Source organism: Homarus americanus, unplaced genomic scaffold (genome assembly GCF_018991925.1).
Source record: "Homarus americanus isolate GMGI-L3 unplaced genomic scaffold, GMGI_Hamer_2.0 scaffold40856, whole genome shotgun sequence".
NCBI lineage: Eukaryota > Metazoa > Arthropoda > Malacostraca > Decapoda > Nephropidae > Homarus > Homarus americanus.
Window position 1 is genome coordinate 4,793,479 of NW_024734615.1, and position 26,557 is coordinate 4,820,035.

The 26,557-nt window shown below is 37.2% G+C and overlaps 1 protein-coding gene across 2 annotated transcripts in view; it reads left to right on the top strand.

The window, feature by feature from the left end:
* LOC121870387 (DNA-directed RNA polymerase III subunit RPC6-like) overlaps nucleotides 1-25,440 on the top strand; it is a 42,617-nt gene extending 17,177 nt beyond the window's left edge. For both annotated transcript variants that reach the window (XM_042372205.1, XM_042372204.1), the window contains 3 exons: nucleotides 985-1,108; nucleotides 7,119-7,289; nucleotides 25,031-25,440. In XM_042372205.1, the coding sequence (XP_042228139.1) occupies nucleotides 985-1,108; nucleotides 7,119-7,289; nucleotides 25,031-25,108 (373 nt within the window). In that variant the 3' untranslated portion in view covers nucleotides 25,109-25,440. The remainder of the gene's footprint in view (nucleotides 1-984; nucleotides 1,109-7,118; nucleotides 7,290-25,030) is intronic.
* Nucleotides 25,441-26,557: the final 1,117 nt, after the last annotated feature.

Here is a 26,557-nt window from a genome sequence, read left to right on the forward strand (position 1 = left end):
TATCCTAACTTTAGTCTGAGGTATTATTTATTACTAAAAGTTAAAATTAGTTTTTTCACCCAACATTTCTCTGGTAGGGAGGGAAGGTGGGGGGAGGGTTGGGACCGACCGACCATCTGGCGCGGTTGGAAGAGGGGGGGAGGCAAGTTGGGGTACTTTGATTGACAGATAGTGTCGTGAAGAATATTTTTTTTTTTTATTAACTGAAGATATTTGTTTTAGCTCATAAAATTCATACAAATTACCCGGCCAGAATATAATTTACATTGCTGGAATTCTTACAATTTGATGATCATTTTGAATATAAACATCATAGATTTTGCATTAGACATACAAATTTTAGATCTAATGTAATAATTTGGTTTACACAAAGCAAATATTTTATCGTTTGCAAAATATATGAAGTTTACATTCAAAATATTCCCTGACCTGCAAGGAATCCAGAAATGTCAATTATATTGTCCTAACTTTAGTCTGAGGTATTATTTATTACTAAACGTTAAAATCTAGTGGTTTCACCCAAACATTTCTCAGAGAGGTAGGAGCTAGTGAGCTGGGAAGAGGGGGGGGGGGATTTGAGTCCATTATTTGAATGGACATTAACCTGGCGACTGTATTTCTCTTAAATATTAATTGTGTGAGCATACCATCATAAAATTTAGATGTTATTTTTACTACAACATAGGTATTGTGTCGGAAAAAGTGGAGTTTGGGGGTCGGGCCAGTCTCTATTGGAATTAATCCCATATGTTCTGTTGTTCACTTTACGCGGTTTTCACTTTCTTGGGTTCAATTGACGCATAAATCGGGGTACTACTGTATTATTATTATTATTATTATTATTGTATTATATTTCCCTCCCCCACCCCCCACCCCCGCCCGTGTGTCAGTGACCTGTGCCCGGGTGGGCTAATCCCCGTAAAAAAAAAGAAAAAAGAAGAAGAAATACCTGTCTTTGGTGTGCATCAATGTTTTCCTTGCCAGATTTCTTGAACAAAGAACAGTGAGAGCAAGACAGGTAGCTGGTGGTCCAATTGCTGTTCGTAATGCATCATATGTTGCTTCCAAGGAGGTCCTCAGACACATCACAGAACTGGGCATTACAAAGGTATTGTAACCATTGTAAATCTAAACTTTAGACTTAAGCCAATTTTTCCCATCACTAAACACTTACCTCTTGAGAAAATGTTCTTATAGCTGACATCCTGGCCGTAGCACTTTCATATCCAGTGGGTAATATATTCCACCAGTGTTATAAGAATTTAAAAAATAAATAAATAAAATAATAATAATAATAAATTTGGTGTGAAAATCAAGAATAGGGTCATTTTTGTAACATCTGTGAAATAGAATAAATGACAATTACATTTCTCATGTCTGTGAAATACTGTAGTGCCTCAAATTGTATACAACAAAGGGCAGGAACTGATTAAAGTCGGTCTCTCTCTCTCTCTCTCAAATTTATATTTTCTTAATGTAATGTACTGTACTGTACTGTACTGTACTAATAATGGATGAAACAAATACCACATGGTTGGTAGTGTGATATGTGAAGTAAATGTTACAAAGTTGATACCTGTGCAGTACAGTAGTAGGGATAGGTGAAGCATATAGCACATGTTTGTTCTGTATGCAGTGAAAGGATTAGGATTTTATTTTAATTTATTTAAATTATTTTTTATTGCACTTAAAAACTGTACAGTACTGTACATTGGGATCCCCCAACTTACAAACGTCAGACTTACTAACGCCCACCGATATGAACGGGGTTAAACTTGTAATTTATAGTATTTTATTTACCGGATGACTTATTTTTTACCTTCATTTAATGTATTTTAAAGGTATATAAGGACTTAGGCTATGATTTAATGAGATTTTAAACATTGTTCTGTAAGTTCGGTAGTAGGCAGCTACCAAACAGGGAGGTACTACCGCTTGGGAAGATATTTGAAGCATAATGTGTTGTTTAATGGTAGACCCTGCTGCCATATGGCATCACAAAAATTTTGACCAAATCCCAGGTTGCTCATCTGACTTTCTGCCTCATTTACACACAATTGCAGGGTCTTAATTGTTTCTTGTACTATTGACAACACAACACACATATATTGTTTCTCACTTTTGATCTTTTTTCATTTTTGTATTTCTTTACGCGGGTTTATAATACACGGATTTGCAAATACGCGGATTGCCCCGCCGGAGGAATATTCTGTACATTGAAGTAATTGAAGTACATTCAAATCGCGCGCCATTCAACTCGCGCGCGGCACCGAACACGCGACACCGCCCGCTCCCTCAACCTCACACACACACACACATAGCTCTCCCTCACTCAGTCAGTCTCGCTGTAACCACGCTTGTGTTGACATCAGCATTGAAGTTGCAAAAATATTACATTTCCGTGAATGTATTATATCAAGCACAGCATGAATAGAATATCACTAATATAAGAGTATTTTAACCGAAAACTACTAAAAAAACCAGTAACATATCTTGAACATCGGAAGGTTAGGTAAAGTCTTTTGTTTTTATGTAGTTTATCCTAATTTACATTGAAATGCATTACGTTTCAGCAAGACTACTATTTATTTCTGAGAATATGGAAATGTAATATTTTGCTGAAATGACGTACGTATTACAGTGGAAAGTGACGAAAGCAATGACTCGCTTTCTTTCGTTCAAAAGATGTTACCGTAATCGCTTTTCGAATGGTTTTCAGTTAATAAACTGTTGTACTGTATTACAATAATATTCTATCCTAATTCACTTGTGATGCAACATTTTTTTTGACTGAAAACCATTCGAAAAGCGATTACGGTAAGATCTTTTGAACGAAAGAAAACAAAAGTCATTGTTTTCGTCACGATTTTATCCCACTTTCCACTAATACGTACGTTATTTCAGCAAAAATATTACATTTCCGTGAATGTAGTATATCAAGCACAGTATGAATATAATATCATTGTAATATAACAGTATTTTAACCGAAAACTATTAAAAATATACCGTATATCACGGCCTATAAGACGAAATTTGAACATTAAAAAAATCTGCCCAAAGTTAGGGGGTCGTCTAAACCACCAAGTTTAAAATTCTTACCTCTTAAATATTGTGGTTTAGTGTGTCAAGAGTGGTGATGAAAACATCGTAAGCCACTCACAAGGTCTTACCACTAATTATTTTATACTGAAACTTACGTTTGGCAAGCTGGATTCAAATTAAGATTACCGGTATATTAAAATAATAAAAATGTATTATAAACCTGTCTAACATACCGTAAAAGAGATTTATACCCCTATAATAAACACAGCTATCATCACACACCCCTCCCCATTTGCCAGTGAGGAGCCGTGGAGGTGGTCAGTAATGCATACCGGTATCGGTATATTTACTCATAATAATATTTATCTCCTATAAATAATTGATTTAAATTTTATTTTTTTCCAAAGAATATTCAGTAAATGAGTGCATTAATTCTTGAAACTATCGACGGTTAATTACAGACGCTCAAGTGACGCCACTAGTGTTTACACTACACCAGCTGGTAATATTTGATGCCATTACTTGAAGTGAATTGGCCTTATTTTAAGTAACTAACTATAAATAAATACAAAAATTAAAAAAAAAGATCAAAACTGAGAAATAATATACTGTATGTATGTTGTGTTGTCAAAGTAAGAGGAACAATTGTGTAAGTACGTAATATTTTTTCACTCAAATCCTAATGAAACACTACTGGAGAACATTCCTTTGTCGCAAAACAGTTTATAAATTAAAGAAAATAATTACAGTGTGTTTAATATATTACAGTATATTATAAATAAATAAATAAAACAAATAATTCGGTAAATCTATTTAAAGTAAATGGAAAATAAGCAAACATGTTATTTACCAAGACCCTTCCGTCTGGCTCAGGGTGAGATGTAGGGGAGATAAAGAAGGCTATTTATAGCCCATCAGAAGTGACCAGTACCCTAATGCACCATAAATAATTCATTGAACATTCATTTTTTGTACATAGTATATTCAGTGTATATATATATATATATATATATATATATATATATATATATATATATATATATATATATATATATATATATATATATATATATATATATATATATATATATATATATATATATATATAAGCAAGCTATAAATTAAAGAAAATACTTGCAGTGTGTTTAATATGTTACAGTATATTATAAATAAATAAATAAACAAATAAATCAGTAAATCCATTTCAAGTAAATGGAAAAATTTTACTCGACACAGACATTAGTTCCAGTTACCGGTAAATAGCAGACGCTTCAGTGACATCACTAGTGTTTACACTACACCAGCGGGTAACATTTGATGACATTACTTGAAGTGAATTGGCCTTATTTTAAAAAACCAAGGATGGTTGGTAAAGGACTACTGAGTCAGTGGGTAAGTGTCACATTTGGGGTACTGGTCTTATACAGCAAATAGAGCTCAAAAGCTACTTTTTAAATGGAAATTTGGGGGGGCCGTCTTATGCACCCCGACGCCTTATAGGCCGCAATATACGGTATTTTATCCTATTTTACATTGAAATACATCACGTTTCAGCAAAACTACTATTTATTTCTGAGAATATATTCATTCAGGCACAGTTTAGGTAAAATATACATGTGCTGTAACATTTTTTTCATTGAAAACGATTCGAAAACACGTACCCTCTAGCCCTGTTCAAGGAGAAGACTGGGAGGAGCTGTTTGGTGCTTAAGACGATGACAAGGAAAAGATTTTGATGGATTTTAATGAAAATATTCAGAAAGACCCTGGCACTGTCAAGGAAAGTGGCTGCTGTAGGCTTCCAGGACATGGCAGAGGACAAGATTAGGGAGCTAATTGTAGAGCACGACACTGAGCTGACTGAGGAGGATCTACAGGAGTTAGTAGACTCGGGCAAGGAAGAGGAAGTGAAAGGGAAAGAGGATGAGGAAGAGCACCAAGAAATAACGTTGGAGAAGTTGGGGGAGATGACCAGGAATATTGAGGCACTGAAAAACCTGGCCTATAGTATGGACCCCTCCATGGTGCGTGCCCTGAAATTCATGCGAGGGATGGATGTCGTTTTCGCTCCATACAAAAACATCATGGAAGAAATGAAAGAAAGAGACGACAACTCCCCATCACCATGTTCTTTGATCACCGAAGGAGAGATTTAACACCATCAATCACTGGCGGCAGTGAGGAAGCAGCTGAATCCACCGTCGCCCCCACTTCACCACCCGTTATGGAATTGAGTGACGATGAGCCCGATGACCCCCGTCCTGTCGCCGAGGATAGGTACTGTACAGTAAAGTGAAATTTTTATCTCTTTTTTTTTAATAGCTTTTCTTGCCATGTTTATTGTTTGTAAAAATGCACAGCACAGTACAGTTCAGTACTGTACATAGGAAATGGAGGTGCAGTTATTCACAAAACATTTGTGTTCTTTGTCGGCAGTAGTGACGGTGAGGAGGTGGAGGAGGCAGAAGGGGTGGAGGAGGCAGAGGAGGTGGAGGAGGTAGAGGAGGGAGCGAGTTGGGAGGAGTGGTGACCTTGGACGCGGGAGCAGGGACGAGTGGAGATGCCAGCCAGTACATTACGGGTGTATTAATTGTTTTTATAGCTATTTTTGCATTTTAATATTAAATATTGTACATTAACGTTTCAACAAAACTACCATTTATTTCTGAGAACATGGAAATGTAATATTTTTGCTGAAATGATGTACGTATTACAGTGGAAAGTGACGAAAGCAATGACTCGCTTTCTTTCGTTCAAAATATGTTACCTTAATCGCTTTTCGAATGTTTTTCAGTTGTGGGATTATAAGGCTAATGATAGGATAGAATATTATTGTAATACAGTACGAGTACAACAGTTTTTTAACTGAAAACCATTCGAAAAGCGATTACGGTAAAATCTTTTGAATAACGAAAGAAAGCGAGTCATTGTTTTCATGATTTTATCCCACTTTCCACTGTAATATGTACGTCATTCCAGCAAAAATATTATATTTCCATATTTATTTCTGAGAATACCTATATTCATTCAGTCACAGTTAAGGTAAAATATACTTGTGATGTATTATTTTAATGAAAATACGGTATCGTAGTTTTCTTTTGTTTCGAATTTAATTAACAAAGATTGATGTTTCAAATGTAATGAACAAAAATTTATGTACAGTATCTATAAATAAACTTTAATAAATGAATACTTTGTTTTACATCGTCCTGTGCTACCATACCATGGATTTGGCTAATTTGGGCTTGCTATGATGACACAAGATATCTGCCCTGGCAACTGTACCGACACTCACAGCTGGTGGTGCGTTGGTGCATCGTTTCCATTGTTTATTGGTAGTTACTGGTAAATATTTTTCAACCTAACGAAACTATTACCCGTTTAGAGGTCGCCCCCCAATTTTTTGCCAAATAATTTGGTCTTTAAAACTTGAACTACACACAGGTATATACGGTAAATAAGGACATGGGGGGACCAGGGTTTTTTTTTGGGGGGTGGCAGCACATATACACGGATTTTTAACATCCACGGGTATCTGTGTTACGTAACCCCCCCATATGTTAAGGGCCGACTGTATTATTATTACAGTGTTGTTATTATTATTATCATTACAGTATTATTTTTTTTTTTTTTTTTTTTTTTATTTACTATGAATTATTATTATTATTATTATTATTATTATTATTATTATTATTATTATTATTATTATTATTATTATTATTATTATTACAGTTTCACCTCCCAGGCCCCGATGTGGGTCAGTGACCTGTGCCCTGTTGAGCTAATCCCCGTAAAAAAAAGAAAAGAAACATAGCATGTGTTCCAACTTATGTTCAAATCCAACTTAAGAACGTACTCAGGAATGGAACCATTCATAACCCAGTGATCCCCTGTATATGTATAATGAACTAAAATACATGATATTGCAGTTGTTATGAACTGTCTAAATTTCTCTTGAAATCTCCATGGAATTATTTTTGTTCCATTTCTCTGTCTTATAGGCATTAGATCTGTACAGTATGGTATTAAGTTACCCAGTCTCCGAAATTTATCTTCAGTGTTTTTATATCTTTCAGGTACAGCTAAGCATAGATGATATTGAAACCATTCTAGAAACATTAGTGTTTGATGGGAAAGCAGAGCAGTCCATAGCAGCCGAGGGAACCCAGGGAGTCAAGCTGTACCGTGCTGTCACATCTTTCTTACCCACACCTGCCCTCATGATGATTCCGTGTGGGGTCTGTCCAGTAAGTTTTTGTCACATAAGATTTCATGTGTTTGATATACAGGTTGGACCTCACTAAACTGAGAAGCTTGGGGTCAGACCGGTTCCGGATTAGCGGAAATTCCGAACCATTGAAGCCTACGTTAAAAAAAGGTAAAATACAGTTGGTTCTCAAATTTCGTTAGTTTTTAATTCAACGTTCTTTATTTGGACAAACACAAAAAAACACTACACGATTTCAAATTTCGATGGCGGAAATTCGAATTTCGACGGATTTGAGTGGATTTGAGTAGCCCGCCAACGTTCAGACATGCACAATCGTGTAAACAGCATCATTTTCTTATGAACAAAAGATTCATTATTGTTTATTACTAAATGTCTTTTTGATTGAATTAATGTTTTGTGTGCAAATTGAACAATGCAATTCATTAATAATACGTAGAATATTAAAACACACTAGGAGACGAGACGGCATTGTTTTCGTTAATGTTTACAAAACCAGTGACTGATTGGTTCTACATATAAAACTGAAGAAAATAATACCCTGATTGTAGCTGTAGTAAAATTAATGTAAAAACATTAATATGGTTGTTTTAAGTAACATTATTTAATGTTAATAAATGGGACAATAAAAGTAGCTAACCATTAATGGTAAAGAAAAAATGTGAGATTGCATATGTAAGTGCACACATGTGAAAACATTTCATCATTACTCTACATAAGAATATGAAAGCAACATTTATTTACTGTTCTTATGTATTTTAATTAATGTTTCTGAATTTAAAACAAAAATTCTACCCTCCAATGGTGGTAAAGTTGAAAACATTAGGACAGTCAATGTTGTTGTGTGTGTTTTTACTCAGATGACGAAGTTGCCAAGTCATCAGGTTCAACTCGAGCTGAGCTGTAGAACATAAAACTTTTTCTGTGTTGTTTTTAGATTTTATTTAACTTTATCTGTGTTATTTTCGTTGTTTTATTAGGATGTTGCTTTATTACAGGTAGTAATTCTCCCAAAAAGTAGGGTAAATAAGGCAAAACTTAGCCAAACATCGAAAGTACCAGACTCAAATTAATTTTCTCCATAGGAAGTTGTATTTAAATTTAGACGATTTGAATTTCGCGAGGTTTTTACAGTTTAAATAGGTGTCCAAATATGAGAGCCTGCTGTACCTATAATGCATAAAATGTACTATTGCTGGTACCAATACATTACAGCTTACATCAGCATAAATCTAGCCCAGGCTTACTGGACCTCTTTATGACAAAGTGTTAGTGCTATGGCACAAGTTAACTGTACTGTAACACTGAAATAAGTACAATTAAAAAATTAAAATGATTCAAAGATTAAAAAAAAAGTAGGAAAATTTTTTTCCTTAGATATGTCCGTCTTGAGCCAAAATTTCAAGGAACCAAGGCGTCAGCTTGCAGGACACAGATATTTAAGAGTTATCAATTGTTGTTTGTGTGAATATTATTTCATTCACCCTAGTAATGGTACAATGTTTCATTTTATGTTATTGTAGGTAAATGCATGGCTTATACGTATAATTTGTTTATGATTGTGCCCGTCACCATTTTCAAATTAGACTACAAGATATGTGTTTCTCCTATACGTATTTTATTTTGATCGTACACCTGGCAACGGGAGCCTGGGAGCGAGTGAGTGACTGCTGGTTATCGTGTCATCTGCAGTTGTTACTCTCCTCCCTCTGCCATATTTCACTGGATTTACTGTTATTATTATTGTTTACTGATATAATAGTGATTAATCATCACCCCCTAGGCCCTGTTGTGGGTCGTTCTGCCTGTGCCTGGGTGGGCTAATCCCCTTAAAAAAAATAATAATAAAAAATTTAAACAAGTTAATGTAACCACCAGGTTACTGGGCCAAGCTGTGGTGTTGTGACTGTTTTTCAACTCGTATTTTCGTGTTGATATACATGTTATTTTTCCGACATGACTGCCCTAATCGCCCTTCGTATGCCAAAAAATTAACACACCTAAGTAAAATGAGAAGGGCTAGAGTACCAACTATAATTCACAATAACTTAACTCATCAAAAATGAATTACAATTACTCACTGTAATTGTAGTATTACCTCCAGTGATGGCATTTATCATCCACTGAAAGAAGGTAAATACTGGACTTTATATATTTATGGCTTGTCTGTTTACCAATATACTGATAATTTTTCCCCGTATCCTTTTATGGCATAATAAGTGAATTAAAATCAGAACTTACTGGATGTTTTGTGATTCTCATATGTCGTAACACTATCCTATAATTTCCCCATATGATATATACCACTGGCCAGAAGTTATAATATAGGGTACTTAGCCTTGGTGGATAGCGAGACTCTTTTCATGTTTAGAGGGCCTGGATTAACGTCCATATGGTGGATCCAGGTCTCTATGTACGTCGTAAATATTTTGTAATGTTGAAGCTTCTTGATAATCACTCTGGGCTGGTCTTGTACAGTAATTAGACACACTCAAGGGTCTATGTCTCACAGCGGTTTGTGCCTACTCTCAGCGTTGTGCACCACACTCCTCGGCTTCTGGATTCACACTCCTAATTTTCAGTTTCAGCACCTCGGCTCATCGCCTCGATGTGTGTGTGTGTGAAGTATGCGGAGGAATACACAACACGTCACGTTTTTACATATTGCTATGATTAGTACTTTACTTATGAAAACTAATACTAAACTAAGTAATTTTTAGTTAGTTACAATACCAAACCCAAATACTGTATCCTCAATTATTTACATATATACTGTACTTAAGCATCACCACCTGTGTCATAATTGGTTTGATGGATTCAGTTTGTTTCACTATGATCAAACCTTAAGGATCCGTTCTCTTTAAGTGGCGAGAGGTAATACTTCTGTGGGATTTTATATTTCCCATATCACGTAACTTTCTTCATTTATTTTTACTCGGTTACATGCACACACCATCCTACATACATATTGTGAAAAAGGTGAAATGAATAATTGTCCTTAGGGTTGGGAGAACTCAAGAATCAGCATCCTGGCTGATCTTCATTACTATGGTGAAACAGGGAGTGTATGCAAATGGCGACTGTGTTAAACTTTCCTTTGGCTTTTATTTACTGATTTGGCAGTCCATCACTTTTTATTGGAACTGTATTATTTTTATTTATTTTTCACACCACATTTCATTGTACAGGTTGGGTATCCCTTGTCCGAAATTCCCAAGTCCAAAATGCTCTGAAATCCGAAAGTCTATTTCATTATATTAATGGTAGATAATACACTGAATATGGCATATTTCATAATTTTTACCAGGGTAAGTCTGTACAGTATGTGTAATGAATAAAGGTAAGACGCAGGCTGCTTAGTGCCTCCGAGTCAGGCGACATGGCAATGCCAAACAGATGGTAGTGATTGCTTACCATTCTGAGTCTTTAGTGTACATCTTATCATACATTTTATACCCAAAATGATTAAATTATATTTTATAAAACTACCTGCAGAATATATGTATCCATATGCTGCAAATGAAATCTAAATGAATTTTGTGCATAGACTTGGGGCCCCATCCCTGCTGGTGAGTTACTGCATTATACAGGATATAGGTATTCCAAAATCCGAAAATATCCCAAATCCAAGACCCTTAAGGCCCCAAGCATTTCGGAAAAGGATGCCCAACCTGTACTGTATATGTTGTTTTAAGAAACCTACAGCTACAGGAGGAAAATGCACACAAAAGTTTTTCCTAAATAGTGCCTGCCGTAAAATATGGTACTGTATTAACATCAAATTTCTATATAAATGATGTGTGTGTGACGTCATATTGAGGGTGGGAGGGCTCCTCAGTTATCAGGTGGCTCACTTGCCACTGACCCACACACACACACCCATGTTCTTTCTTTTTTCTTATTTTATTGTTTTATATTATATTATCTTTATTTCTAAGCCACATTATTTTAATAATTTTTATACAACTTTTATAGCATTAATGCTCTAGATGTGGTTGTGAAACATGGCACTGCATGTGTGTGTGTAATAACAATAAATAATAATTAATGGTTTATTGAAAAAGTTCTGCAGCCTGAAGGCTGAAAATATACATTAGACAATAATGACTTATTTCTTAAAATGACATGGGTGGGTGGGTGGGTCGTTTAACAAAAGCATTCATAAATGAAAGGAGAAGGAACATGAATTGAACATACAAATTATTATAGCTTATAGCTGATGGACCGGGCTGGTCTCTTGCCATACTGTGTGAGGTCACGTAGGCCTCGTGGTTCAGTAACTCATCCTCGGGTGTTGATATGAAGGACCTCACGGGGTCATGGAGACACCGGGTGGTGTGGTATTCACGTGGTGCAGTAACTCGTCCGTAGGTGGTGATATGAAGGACCTCAAGTGGTCATGAAGACACTGGGTGGTGTGGTGTTCACGTGGTATAGTGATTCGTCCTCGGGTGTTGATATGAAGGACCTCACGTGGTCATGGGGACACTTGGTGGTGTGGTGTTCACGTGGTATAGTGACTCGTCCTCGGGTGTTGATATGAAGGACCTCACGTGGTCATGGGGACACTGGGTGGTGTGGGGTGGTGTCACAGTACCTCACTCTCTCTGCTCGGTGGTGTTGTGTTATCTCGTAGTCGGGTGTAAAGTCGACCCACTGTTGTTCCCTGGGTGGACGGATTAACACCTTCTGGTCAGAGGATGGTTCCCAGGGGTGCTTATCTCGCTGGTGGATCGCGGCTCTCGCTGGTATCGTCTAGCGCTGAATTCACTGGCTTAAACACTGTTCATCACTATTCAACACTGATCCCACTTCTTTCCAAAACGAAATTGTCACTTTTGATTATGTTGATAACCCTGTGGTGAGGATGGGTCGGGGAGAGGGACTTGGGGAATGGGCCGAACATTGGCCAAGGGAGGCAGCTGCGCAGCAGCGCCTGATAGGTCTTGACCCTCCGGTGGTCAAGGATGTAGTGTGTGTGTGTGTGTGTGTGTGTGTGTGTGTGTGTGTGTGTGTGTGTGTGCGCGCGCGCCTACTGCACTGTATGTGCCGTCATGGGATGCAGCTGGAGTGGCGAGTCAGTAACTCCACACACTTTCACTTTCCACACAAACACCCATGCTCTTCATATGTCTTAGTTTACTGTTGTATATTATATTTTATAGTTTTATATTATATTATCTTTACTTCTTACCCACATTAGAGTACAGTGGGATTTCAAGTTTCATCACTAATTGATATCAGTTTTAGCATCGCGAAATTTAAAATCGCCATACAAGTGACGTAAATAAGCCTAATCGGTTCCACGGTGTCACCCGAACCCCCCCTATAATGACCTACAACCCACCCAGAGAATGACATTACTATAATGTATTCTAACATATTTATATTGTACATATTGTTGATAACAGTATTTATATACACTCATACTGTAGAATAACTTACCTTGATGGAGTCAGTGAAATGCTTGACGGGGCTAGTTGATGGGTTCCGAGGCAGGGAGGGCTAGTTACTGCTTTCTCCATGCTCCTTCATCTACACCACCTCTAACCTCAGCATCAAATCCCTCAAAGCCTTGAGGCAGCTCTTCCACCAGTAAGTCACCCAATATTTCAATATCATCATCAGGTCACCCTGCTCACGGTTTCTTCTTTCCACCCACTTGTGAAGGTAAGGTTCTGTGATAACAAGCAGTAGGTTTTGTTGTGAAGTATCGGAGAATGTCCTGTTACTAGAAAATCTTGAGAATATGTTCACAGAAACAGTTAAAGCTTTCTTGTTCTTATTAAGAGAACGTATGGTTGATTCTGGGCTTTTTTTTTATTTTTTTTACGGGAATTAGCCCACCCGGGCACAGGTCAAACGACCCACAATGGGGCCTGGGGGCGAAAAAATAAGAACAGATAGAAATTAAAATTAGAGAAGAAAAGGGTTATACTGTGTTAATCTACACCACGAAGATGCCGGAACCTAAGCGTAATTTCACAGGTACGAGCACCACTTTTGGTCATCTCTCATTTCATTTCAAGGGAGTTTTCCTCTTCTTTGACCCCCCTTACAGTAGTCATGTTTGGCTTGGGGATTTCCTTGGTGACCTTCTCTACGGCCATCATTACCACCAGAACCGCTCCCGACATTTACATTACACACCTCACTCATTCTTAATACACAAGAATTGTTAATACACAATAATCGTTAATACACAAGAATCCTTAATTTTACAAGAATGGTTAATAGTTACACAAGAATGTCGCAAAACCGGTAATGAAAATCATTATCCTTGACAAGCTGGAAATTTTAAAAGTGACGTAAAACATATGAATCACGAATCTAAAACTCAATAAACTTGAGATCCTACTATATTGTAATAATTTTTCCACAACTTTTATAACATTACTGTAGATCCCCCCTCCCCCTTTTTTTTTTTTTTTTTTCTTCCAGGGAATAACTCACCTGACCACAGGTCATCGACCCACAACGGGGCCTAGGGGGGCAAAAAATAAGAGTAAAAAGAAATTAAAAATAGAAAAGAAAAAGATTATATTAATCTACACCAGGAAGATGCAGGAAAACCTGCTTTTTGAAGTGAGACAGATTGTAAGAGTGTGGAAAAACAGAAAGCAGAGCATTCCACAGTTTGTCTGTGTGAGGAAAGAAGGATGTACTATAAAGGGTTAATCTAGTTTGACCGACATCCACAGAGAAACTGTGGGCACCGCGGGCAAGACGAACATTGCCCATTAAAGTACCTGTAAAAGAGAGAGAGAGAGAAAGAGAAGCAACATTGCAGCGAAGAGAATGGGAAGAAAGATTACCAACTATTAAAGGAGGAGAGTCAATAAGATGAAATGCATTTGATTCCACCCTCTCTAGCATTTGGACAGGAAAAGAGCCACCCCAGAAATGAGAGCAGTACTTGAAGCAACTACTCAGGAGTGAAGTAGCTATGTCATCTGTACAGTATTCCCAGTTTTCAGGAGGCAGCTTTAGCAGTGTTGTGGGTGTGTGGCTTCCATGACATATTAGAGGAAATGGTGAGACCTAGCATGTCTATTTTAGAATTTGGCAGAATGATTGCATCCTGGAATGTAATTGGTGGGAGATCATCTAATTTGGAAAGTGTAATTGGTGAATAATGAGTTTTATTACTAATGAATTTAACCAAGTTTCTACCTCCCTATTTTGAGATGCTGCACAGATCTGCATTGATAGATGAAATGATATCAGTTCAAGAAACAGATCTAGTTTGAGAATTAGGGGGAAGGGAAAAATGTGAAGAAGAGTGAAGAGTAGGATCATTAGTGTAAGAATGGATAGAATTTGTCGTAGTGTGAAGTAAATCATTGATAAAAAGAAAGAAGAGAGTTGGTGAAAGAACAGAACCCTGTGGGACACCACTACTGGTAGAGAAAGAGCAAGAGATCGATCCCTCCACAACAACTGCCATAGATCAGTTCTCAAGGAAGCTATAAATTGAGAACAAAGTGGGGGAGAGAAACCATAAGAGGGAAGTTTAGAAAGCAAAGACTTCTGCCATACCCTGTCAAATGCTTTGGAGATGTCGAGGGCCACAACGAAAGTTTTCCTATAATCCATAAGAGAGGATGACCAAAGATGGGTGCAGTAAGAGACCAGATCGCTAGTAGATCTTGCCTGACAAAAGCCATACTGGTGATCAGACAAAAGAGAATGGCGTTCAAGATGACGGAGAAAATGAGAGTTTAAGATATTTTCGAAAATCTTAGAGAGGGATGAAGTTAGGGCAATGGGGCGTTAGTTAAAGGGATTGGAATGGTCACCCTTCTTCGGGATGGGCTGAACCGAGGCATGCTTCCAAGAAGAAGAAAATGTTTGAGCTTTTAGGTACAGGCGAAAGAGGCGAGCAAGCACAGGGGCTAGAATTTTGAGTACACTCCCTCAGAACACGAGAGGGTATTCCATCCAGTCCATGCGCCTTACTCACATCCAACCTGGATAACACACCAGCAACCCTGCAAGTGGAGATTATAGGAAAGTGCATATTCAGATTCCCATTATGCTGTGTTGTCGCAGAATGCAACCATCGCATAAAACAAGGGTCAGTAGATTACCAGGAAAAAAACAGAGAAAATTGTATATTATAGGCCTACTGATTCCGTCCCGAACCATCGAAACTGCCGGGCTATCGGGTTCCGGATTAGTAGTGTCCAACTTGTAAGATGAATGATAAAAAGATACTGTATGTTTATATTCTAATTTCAATCTTTATGCTGAAAGGAAGATAATGCAATGAATTTTCTCACCAGTTTATTCACTGTGCTCATCAGGTAATCACAGATAATCAACACAAGGGTGGAAAATGGTCATAAAACAATGATGATATACAGGGGGGTGTACAGTAGGGTCGGGATATATCGCGGGATAGGGTCCAACGATGTTCGCTATATGCTAAATCGCGATATATAATTACACGTAATCAATGGGGTAAATAGGGTTAGGTTCTGGAGGCCAAAAAAAGTGACTAAACTTGACTTAACAAGTTCATTTTCTTACTAACTAAAGCACCAATGAACACTAGACTCGGGAACAACAGGCTATTTCAATATCAATATCAAGGAACACCAGACTCAGGAACACTTGACTCGGTAGCTGACACACCATCCTGGGAATACCAGACTCGGCAGTAGACGCCACACTGCCACCCTCACTTGACAATCCACACCTACATAAACGAACACCAAAAATATTAGTTACAGTATTAAATCTTTTCCATTAAGCCTTCCATTATCTTCACTTCACTTTTCACGTCACTAGCAACCCATTTACACTCACTTTAGAAGCTGGAATCTGCACCAGACTCGGCAGCTGACACGCCATCCCGAGAACAACAGACCACTCACTGCCACCCTCACTTAACAATCAAACACGAACAAACCAAAAATATTAGTTACAGTATTAAATCTTTTCCATTAAGCCTTCCATTATCTTCACTTCACTTTTCACGCCACTACCAACCCATTTACACTCACCTTAGAAGTCTTAATCTGTAGCAGAGTCAGCTGCTTTCTAATCACTCGCTCAGAAAGACTGAGCGGGCGAACGTGAATGAGTGAGTGAGCAGCGATGGTGGCGCCTAAAGTGAGAAAATAACGCATTTGTTTGCCATGGTGGTACATATGAAATTTTTCCTGCCTGATTTCCCTCGCAAAATAAAAAAAATTATCTCTATATAAAGGGAAATTTTGATAATTTTGGTAAGCGCGATATGATTTTTTTTTTTTTTTTTATATACAGCTGTACAGTGGGGTATGCTATAACGAACGGATTCTACTACGAATACCCCTATAACGAACGGTTTTACTTATAAAATTGAGAATGCTATAACGAACGAAACTCCTACAACGAACAGTATTTTTTATTATTTTTTGTACTAATTTATTATTTTTTATTACAAGTATTAATGATATTCTTTATTTCAGGAGTTTAAATGCACATTTATGCACTTTTTACAATATTTACAATTTTATATTATATTTTTCATTGTTAACTGGTTGTATTTGGGGGCCTGGAACGGATTAATCCTATAACGAACAAATGCTATAACGAACGAGGTTCTAGAACCAATTAGATTCGTTATAGCATACCCCACTGTATATAAAGTCGCGATATATCCCAACCCTACTGTACTGTATATCTGATCTCTGGAAACTAATTCCATACTTCCTACCTTAAATAATAATAACAACTGTAGAAAGAAAGGTATGGTAAACAGACAATCAAAGGTAACAATTTAACTAATAGGATGATTGGATAAATCTAAAGTCGTAAAACAAGGCACAGTACTGTATTATGAACTTGGTAAGATTAACATTGATTGTACAGTATACCAGATTTCTAAATAGGGCTTATTGTTTATGCAGTACAGTCGGCCCTTAACATACGCGGGTTTATAATACACGGATTTGCAAATACAGTCAACCCTCGTTAATTCGGACTAATAGGGGGGAAGGGTGTCCGTTTTAGCCGATTGTCCGAATTAACCGATTTAGGGGTTAATATTGCATTATATTTCAAAGTCATTGTTTTCGTCACGATTTTATCCCACTTTCCACTGTAATACGTACGTAGTTTCAGCAAAAATATTACATTTCCGTGAATGTATTATATCAAGCACAGTATGAATAGAATACCATTGTAATATAACAGTATTTTAACCGAAAACTACTAAAAACACGAATAACATCTCAAGAACATCGGAGGTAAAGTCTTTTGTTTTCGTCATGTATTTTATCCTATTTTACATTGAAATACATCACGTTTCAGCAAAACTACTATTTATTTCCAAGAATATATTCATTCAGGCGCAGTTTAGGTAAAATATACGTGTGATGTAACAGTTTTTTAACTGAAAACGATTCGAAAAACACGTACCCTCTAGCCCTGTTCAAGGAGAGGACTGGGAGAAGCTGTTTGGTGCTGCAGACGATGACAAGGAAAATGATTTCGATAAATTTTAATGAAAATATTCAGAAATATGGTATCGTAGTATTTATTCAAGTCAATTAGGATAGAATATTATTGTAATACAACAGATTTTTAACTGAAAACCATTCGAAAAGCGATTACGGTAACATCTTTTGAATGAAAGAAAGCGAAAGTCATTGTTTTCGTCACGATTTTATCCCACTTTCCACTGTAAAACATACGTCATTTCAGCAAAAATATTACATTTCCGTGAATGCATTATATCAAGCACAGTATGAATAGAATACCATTGTAATATGACAGTATTTTAACCAAAAACTATTAAAAAAACGAGTAACTTCTCTTGAACATCGGAAGGTTAGGTAAAATCTTTTGTTTTCGTCATGTATTTTATCCTATTTTACATTAAAATACTTCACGTTTCAGCAAAACTACTATTTATTTCCGAGAATATATTCATTCAGGCGCAGTTTAGGTAAAATATACATGTGATGTAACAGTTTTTTAACTGAAAACTATTCGAAAAACACGTACCTTCTAGCCCTGTTCAAGGAGAGGACTGGGAGAAGCTGTTTGGTGCTGCAGACGATGAATTTTAATGAAAATATTCAGAAATATGGTATCGTAGTATTTATTCAAGTCAATTAGGATAGGATATTAATGTAATACAACAGTTTTATAACTGAAAACCAATCGAAAAGCGATTACGGTAACATCTTTTGAATGAAAGAAAGCAAAAGTCATTGTTTTCGTCACGATTTTATCCCACTTTCCACTAATACCTAAGTCATTTCAGCAAAAATATTACATTTCCGTGAATGCATTATATCAAGCACAGTATGAATAGAATACCATTGTAATATAACAGTATTTTAACCAAAAACTATTAAAAAAACGAGTAACTTCTCCAGAACATCGGAAGGTTAGGTAAAATCTTTTGTTTTCATCATGTATTTTATCCTATTTTACATTAAAATACATGAAGTTTCAGCAAAACTACTATTTATTTCCGAGAATATATTCATTCAGGCGCAGTTAAGATAAAATATACATGTGATGTAACAGTTTTTTAACTGAAAACGATTCGAAAAACACGTGTACCGTATAGCTAATACTCAACAGCTGGTGGTGCGTCATGTGTCGTTGTAAACAATAGGAGGTTGAAGTAGATTACCGGGTATTATATTAAGTGTGAAATATCAAAAAGGTTTTTATTACCGGTATTTTTTGTAGATCAATGAGAACTGTGATACCGAATATGATATGATAAGTTAGCCTGTGCTAAGAACTTCAACATATACTACTGAAAACGTTGTAAGGTAATTTAGCCTATTGTAAGTTGGTGAGCTTCATTTGCTGAAGGAACTGCACAACTTGTCATTACTAATTGGTACATATTTTACGTTTCCATTGTTTACTGGCAGTAAATGGTAAATATTTTTCATGTCTGAAGCTAAAAGTTGCATCCCCCCCCCACACTAGTGGTGATGTTACATTTGACCAAAAAGACGCTGGTGTTTTATCCCAGTAGTGGGTAGACCAGCATTTTAGCTTAAGGTCCGCGTAGGTAATATTCCTACAAATCTTAAAAAAAAAGTTCGTTCAGATTTGGTTCGAATTATCCGAAATCCGGATTAAAGGGGTCCGAATTAACGAGGGTCGACTGTACGCGGATTGCCCCGCCGGAGGAATATTCTGTACATTGAAGTAATTGAAGTACAGTAGTACCCCGCTTAACGCGGTCAATTGAACCCACAGGGTACCGTGTTAAGTGAAAACCGCGTTAAGTGAACAACAGAACATATGGGATTAATTCCAATAGAGACTGGCCGGACCCCCAAACTCTACTTTTTCCGACACAATACCTATGTTGTAGTAAAAATAACATCTTAATTTTATGATGGTACATGCACACAATTAATACTTAAGAGAAATATAGTCGCCAAGTTAATGTCCATTCAAATAATGGACTCAACTCCCTCCCCCTCTTCTCACACTACACTCGCTGGCTCTTCCCTCTCTGAGAAATTTTGGGGGGAAAACCACTAAATTTTAATAAATATTACCTCAAACTAAAGTTAGGATAATATAATTGACATTGCTGGATTCCTTGTAAGACCAGGAATATTTTGAATATAAATGTCGTATATTTTGCACAAAAGATAACATATTTACTCAGAGTAAACATTATATCTAAAATTTGTATGTCTAATACAAAATCTATGATGTTTATATTCAAAATGATCATCAAATTGTAAGAATTCCAGCAATGTAAATTATATTCTGGCCGGATAATTTGTATGAATTTTATGAGCTAAAAAAAATATCTTCAGTTAATAAAAAAAATATATTCTTCACGACACTATCTGTCAATCAAAGTACCCCACCTTGCCTCCCCCCCTCTTCTAACCGCGCCAGATGGTCGGTCCGTCCCAACCCTCCCCCCCCACCCCCCACCAACCCTCCCTTCAAGAGATGTTGGGTGAAAAAACTAAATTTTAACATTTAGCATTAAATAATACCTCAGATTAAAGTTAGGATAATATAATTGACATTACTGGATTCCCTGTAAGACCAGGAATATTTTCAATATAAATGTCATATATTTTGCACAAAAGATAACATATTTACTCAGAGTAAACATTATATCTAAAATTTGTATGTCTAATGCAAAATCTATGATGTTTATATTCAAAATGATCATCAAATTGTAAGAATTCCAGCAATGTAAATTATATTCTGGCCGGGTAATTTGTATGAATTTTATGAGCTAAAACAAATATCTTCAGTTAATAAAAAAAAAAATATTCTTCACACCGTAACAAATGGTCGGTCGGTCCCTCCCTCCCCCCACCTCCCACCAACCCTCCCTACCAGATGTGTGAGAAAACCAGAATATTTACCTTTTTAGTAATAAATAAAACCTCAAACTAAAGTTAGGATAATATAATTGACATTGCTGGATTCCCTGTAAGACCAGGAATATTTTCAATATAAATGTCATATATTTTGCACAAAAGATAACATATTTACTCAGAGTAAACATTATATCTAAAATTTGTATGTCTAATGGAAAATCTATGATGTTTATATTCAAAATGATCATCATATTGTAAGAATTCCAGCAATGTAAATTATATTCTGGCCTGGTAATTTGTATGAATTTTATGAGCTAAAACAGGCAGGCAGGCAGGTGGCGGGTGGGGCGAATCTAAAAATAGTGTCTCGAGCCGGACACTGCGCGTATACGTGGAAAAAACCTGTGTTAAGTGAAAGTTCGGCTCTGGCGAGGCACCGCGTATGCGTGAAATCGCACTAAGCGAAACCGCGTTAAGCGGGGTATTACTGTACATTCAAATCGCGCGCCATTCAACTCACACGCGGCACCGAACACGGGACACCGCCCGCTCCCGCAACCTCACACACACGCGCATAGCTCTCCCTCACTCAGTCAGTCTCGCTGTAACCACACTTGTGTTGACATCAGCACTGTAGTTGCCAAAATATTACATTTCCGTGAATGTACTGTATTATATCAAGCACAGTATGAATAGAATATCACTAATATAAGAGTATTTTAACCGAAAACTACTAAAAAAACGAGTAACATATCTTGAACATCGAAAGGCTAGGTAAAGTCTTTTGTTTTCATGTAGTTTATCCTAATTTACATTGAAATGCATTACGTTTCAGCAAAACTACTATTTATTTCTGAGAATATATTCATTTAGGCACAGTTTAGGTAAAATATACATGTGCTGTAACATTTTTTTAATTGAAAACGATTCGAAAAACACGTACCCTCTAGCCCTGTTCAAGGAGAAGACTGGGAGGAGCTGTTTGGTGCTTAAGACGATGACAAGGAAAATGATTTTGATGGATTTTAATGAAAATATTCAGAAAGACCCTGGCACTGTCAAGGAAAGTGGCTGCTGAAGGCTTCCGGGACATGGCAGAGGATGAGATTAGGGAGCTAATTGAAGAGCACGACACTGAGCTGACCGTGGAGGAGCTACAGGAGTTAGTAGACTCAGGCAAGGAAGAGGAAGCGAAAGGGAAAGAGCATGAGGAAGAGCTCCAAGAAATAACGTTGGAGAAGTTTGGGGAGATGACCAGGAATATTGAGGCACTGAAAAACCTGGCCTATAGTATGGACCCCTCCATGGTGCTTGCCCTGAAATTCATGCGAGGGATGGATGATGTTTTCGCTCCATACAAAAACATCATTGAAGAAATGAAAGAAAGAGACGACAACTCCCCATCACCATGTTCTTTGATCACCGAAGGAGAGATTTAACACCATCAATCACTGGCGACAGTGAGGAAGCGGCTGAATCCACCATCGCCCCTACTTCACCACCCGTTATGGAATTGAGTGACGATGAGCCCGATGACCCCCGTCCTGTCGCCGAGGATAGGTACTGTATAGTAAAGCGAAATTTTTATCTCTTTTTTTTAATAGCTTTTCTTGCCATGTTTATTGTTTGTAAAAATGCACAGCACAGTACAGTTCAGTACTGTACATAGGAAGTGGAGGTGCAGTTATTCACAAAACATTTGTGTTCGTTGTCAGCAGTAGTGACGGGGAGGAGGTAGAGGAGGGAGCGGAAGGAGCGAGTTGGGAGGAGTGGTGACCTTGGACGCGGGAGCAGGGACGAGTGGAGATGCCAGCCAGTACATTACGGGTGTATTAATTGTTTTTATAGCTATTTTTGCATTTTAATATTAAATATTGTACATTACGTTTCAACAAAACTACCTTTTATTTCTGAGAACATTGAAATGTAATATTTTTGCTGAAATGATGTACGTATTACAGTGGAAAGTGGGATAAAATTGTGACGAAAGCAATGACTTTCTCTTTCTTTCGTTCAAAAGATGTTACCGTAATCTCTTTTCGAATGGTTTTCAGTTGTGGGATTATAAGGCTAATGATAGGATAGAATATTATTGCAATACAGTACGAGTACAACAGTTTTTTAACTGAAAACCATTCGAAAAGCGATTACGGTAAAATCTTTTGAATAACGAAAGAAAGCGAAAGTCATTGTTTTCGTCTTTCCACTGTAATATGTACGTCATTTCAGCAAAAATATTACATTTCCATATTTATTTCTGAGAATATATTCATTCAGTCACAGTTAAGGTACAATATACTTGTGATGTAATATTTTAATGAAAATACCTGGTATTTAGAAATACGGTATCGTAGTTCTCTTTTGTTTCAAATGTAATGAACAAAAATTTACGTACAGTATCTATAAATAAACTTTAAAAAATGAATACTTTATGTTTTACATCGTCCTGTGCATACCATACCATGGATTTAGCTACTTTGGGCTTGCTGTGATGATGCAAGAGATCTGCCCTGGCAACTGTACCGACACTCACAGCTGGTGGTGCGTTGGTGCGTCGTTCCCATTGTTTACTGGTAGTTACTGGCAAATATTTTTCAACCTAACGAAACTATTACTCGTTTAGAGGTCGACCCCCAACTTTTTGCCAAATAATTTGGTCTTAAAAACTTGAACTACACACAGGTATATACGGTAAATAAGGACATGGGGGGACCGTTTTTTTTGGGGGGGGGCAGCACATATACACGGATTTTTAACATCCACGGGTATCTCTGTTACGTAACCCCCGCGTATGTTAAGGGCCGACTGTACTGTGTTTATTTATATTGTGTGTGCTTGAAATAATGTTTTAAAAGCCAAGAACGAAAGCAGAAGTAATGTGAGGGAGGTGACCAGAAATAACCCAGAAACCTGCTATAAGTTGAGGCATTATAATGATTAATTAATTGGTAAATTTTCTAACTGAATATACTGATTGAGGTGTCAGGAAATTTATAGTGCAGCATCTTTAGTGTGGCAGAAGCAAGATAAGTGCATTGAGGAAGAGAAATTTACTGCTAAGAAAGAAGAGACTGTGTAGGACTGACATAATTTAATGAGCAAATGTGATTAGCCAAATATTGAAATGAGGTTATATAAAGAGAAGAGAAACTTGGAAGCAGTGAAGTGTTTCTACAGATTGAGTAGGACATGCAATAGGAAAATAGGATTGATTGCATACTTGAAGTTGACATTGCAAGGACATCAGGATCCTTAAATTTCCCATGGTCATTACTGAAGGCATTGTATGGGAAGTCTTAGCCGGTAATTTAATTAGAGAAATAAACTGAGAAAAGGGTGGAAGGGAGTAGAAGGTAGGGAAGATTGTAAATATGAGTAAAGGCATAATACAGTATCACTAGGACAAGAATCATTCAGAAGAGTATCCAAGAATATAAATTACATATTAATTGCCATTAAAATTCAGGTAATGCTTAAGAGAGAAAATTTTTGATGTACTGTATAGTCTCAGTTTATGCGGTCAATTAAACCCGTGGAGGTCCGCGTAAAACGAGAAACCCGTTAACGAAATAACAGAACATATGGGATTAATTGAAATAGAGACTGGGCCGACCCCCAGACTACCCTTTTTCCGACACAATGCGTACGTTGTAGTAAAAATAACACCTTAATTTTATGATGGTATGCACACAATTAATATTTAAGAGAAATATCAATATTATGAGGTTTTTTAACACTTATGTTAGTAGAAGAGATGGCTGGGCACACGGGGATGGGGGTTTGGTTCCGAGGCAGAGGGCAGATTATTGGCCCTCACCTGTATCACTTGTATCACTATCCACCACAGAGGCTAGCAGGGCCTCTTGTCAAACCCCGCAAAGTCCATATCCTCACTATCACTGACTTGGGCTGGCTGTGGTGGGTGGCGGATGAAGAACTCGGTAATGTTTTGTTGACTGGGCGACCTTGCACGCACCCTGCTCGCGCCACTTCCCGCGTAAATGATGGAATGTACCGCGTAACTAATAATTGCCGGTCTGGCCAGGTGCCGCGTAAAGGAAATCCGTGTAAATCGAGACTATACTGTACAGGTATTTGAAAAAACTGAGAGACTGTAGATGATCCCATAGTGATGTAAAGAGTAAAAATTTAGCATCTGTGTGGCTGATTCTGTAAGAAGATAGAGCTCAGCTTGTTAATCACATGGTACAGGATCAAAATTTTCTGAAGATACAGTAATTAAACTTGACAAGTAAAGCCAACCTGACGTACCTCTATGTTTTCATAGCTGGAGAACATGTGCATTTTCACATTCTTTTATCTGAAACATGAAATCTTGGACACCAAGAAAAGATGTCACTGGCCCTTCTTCAGTTTTAATTATGATAGAACTGATTTAAGATAATTGTTGATATTGATTGTAATCTCTTCATTACAGCTCATCAAAGAATGTGATGATGTGGGTAACGTGACGCCTGTCAAGTGTAGGTACATGAAGGAGTGGCTAGAATGGTGAATGCCCTGGCTCAAGGATACACTGATGATTTGCTAGGTGGTGTATTAGATAAAGGTTTTGTGTGTGTGTGTGTGTGGGAGAATGTGTTCATGGTAGACCCATAGTTTTCACTTGTTATTACAGTACTGATATAAAAACAATTACTGCACAGCATCCAGATATATATTGAATAGTTTTCTCATACAATATGTCATCATATTTGATGCTATTCTGTTACTAGGAAAAAAAAAGGATCTCCATAAATTAATGGTGAATGTTTATTTGCTTAGCATTACTGTATTGTGTACAGTATACCCAATATGTATATAAATAAACAGTATATTATTCGAATGCTTGTGTTTTTTATTTTGTTTTAATAAGACTGTCTTTGTTCTTCCATTAATTTTTGGATCACCCGCATAGAGTTTAGAACCTACACCATTTCCCCAGTACTGTATCACAAACCTCCTCATTGTTGACTCAACGTGACCCAAAGGACCAAGAATGGAAGGTGGTGGGAAAGACTTACAGGGTGTAATAACCTGTGCTTCTCAACTCAATAATATGCTCTGCAGAAGTACAGTATCTAATTGTATAATAAATACTGATGTACTGCATAATATTCAATACAGTATCTAAATCTGATTATAAGAGGGATTTTAAGTGGAAAACACCATTACCAGTTTTTTATTTACAGTATTTCCAATTTCTCTAGTAGCTATTACCAAATTCAATTATAGATCAGCTGAACAAATATGAGACTTGGCAAAGTTTCAAACAGCCTTAAGAATAAATCTGACTTGTTCTAATGATTTGGAGGTTACTGGTGATAACTGTACATGTTCTAAGTATACTAAGTTCTAACTACAGGGGCGAACACAAACACCTGTAGAGTTCTTTGTAGGTTCTTATTGCTGGACGTGCAGAGGTACAGGCAAATACTTCCCTACTCTTGCTATGGGGCAACTGAGCCCTCAGGCAACATGTGGCAAGTGATACATTAGCAGCTTCCAGATGTCGCCAGGCACATTATCTAAGCGTGTGGGACATAATAAAGGCATTGCCACACGCTGCTGGCTAGGCTAAATAAGTAATATATATATATAAATGGAATACATACATGGAATGCAGATATATAAGTACATATTACATAATACAATTAATATATATCAATGTATATATTTCCCATACATAATATACATACACCTTTCCCCCCTATACGCTAATAGCAAAGTCTTGAGCGGACCTTTTCTTTTGAATCCGTTCTGAGCGTCGAGGGACTTGATCACTGGGGAGGATATAGGACTCAACACTGGTGACGGGGTCAGCAGAAGGCATTGTTACGGGGCGGAGAAAATGGCGGTTCCTCCACCACACACGACCACTGGGTAACCGCACCTGGTAGTCCCGTGACCTACCGAGACTCATGACAACGCCCACTTTGTCCCAACGTAGGGAGGTCGGGTCCTG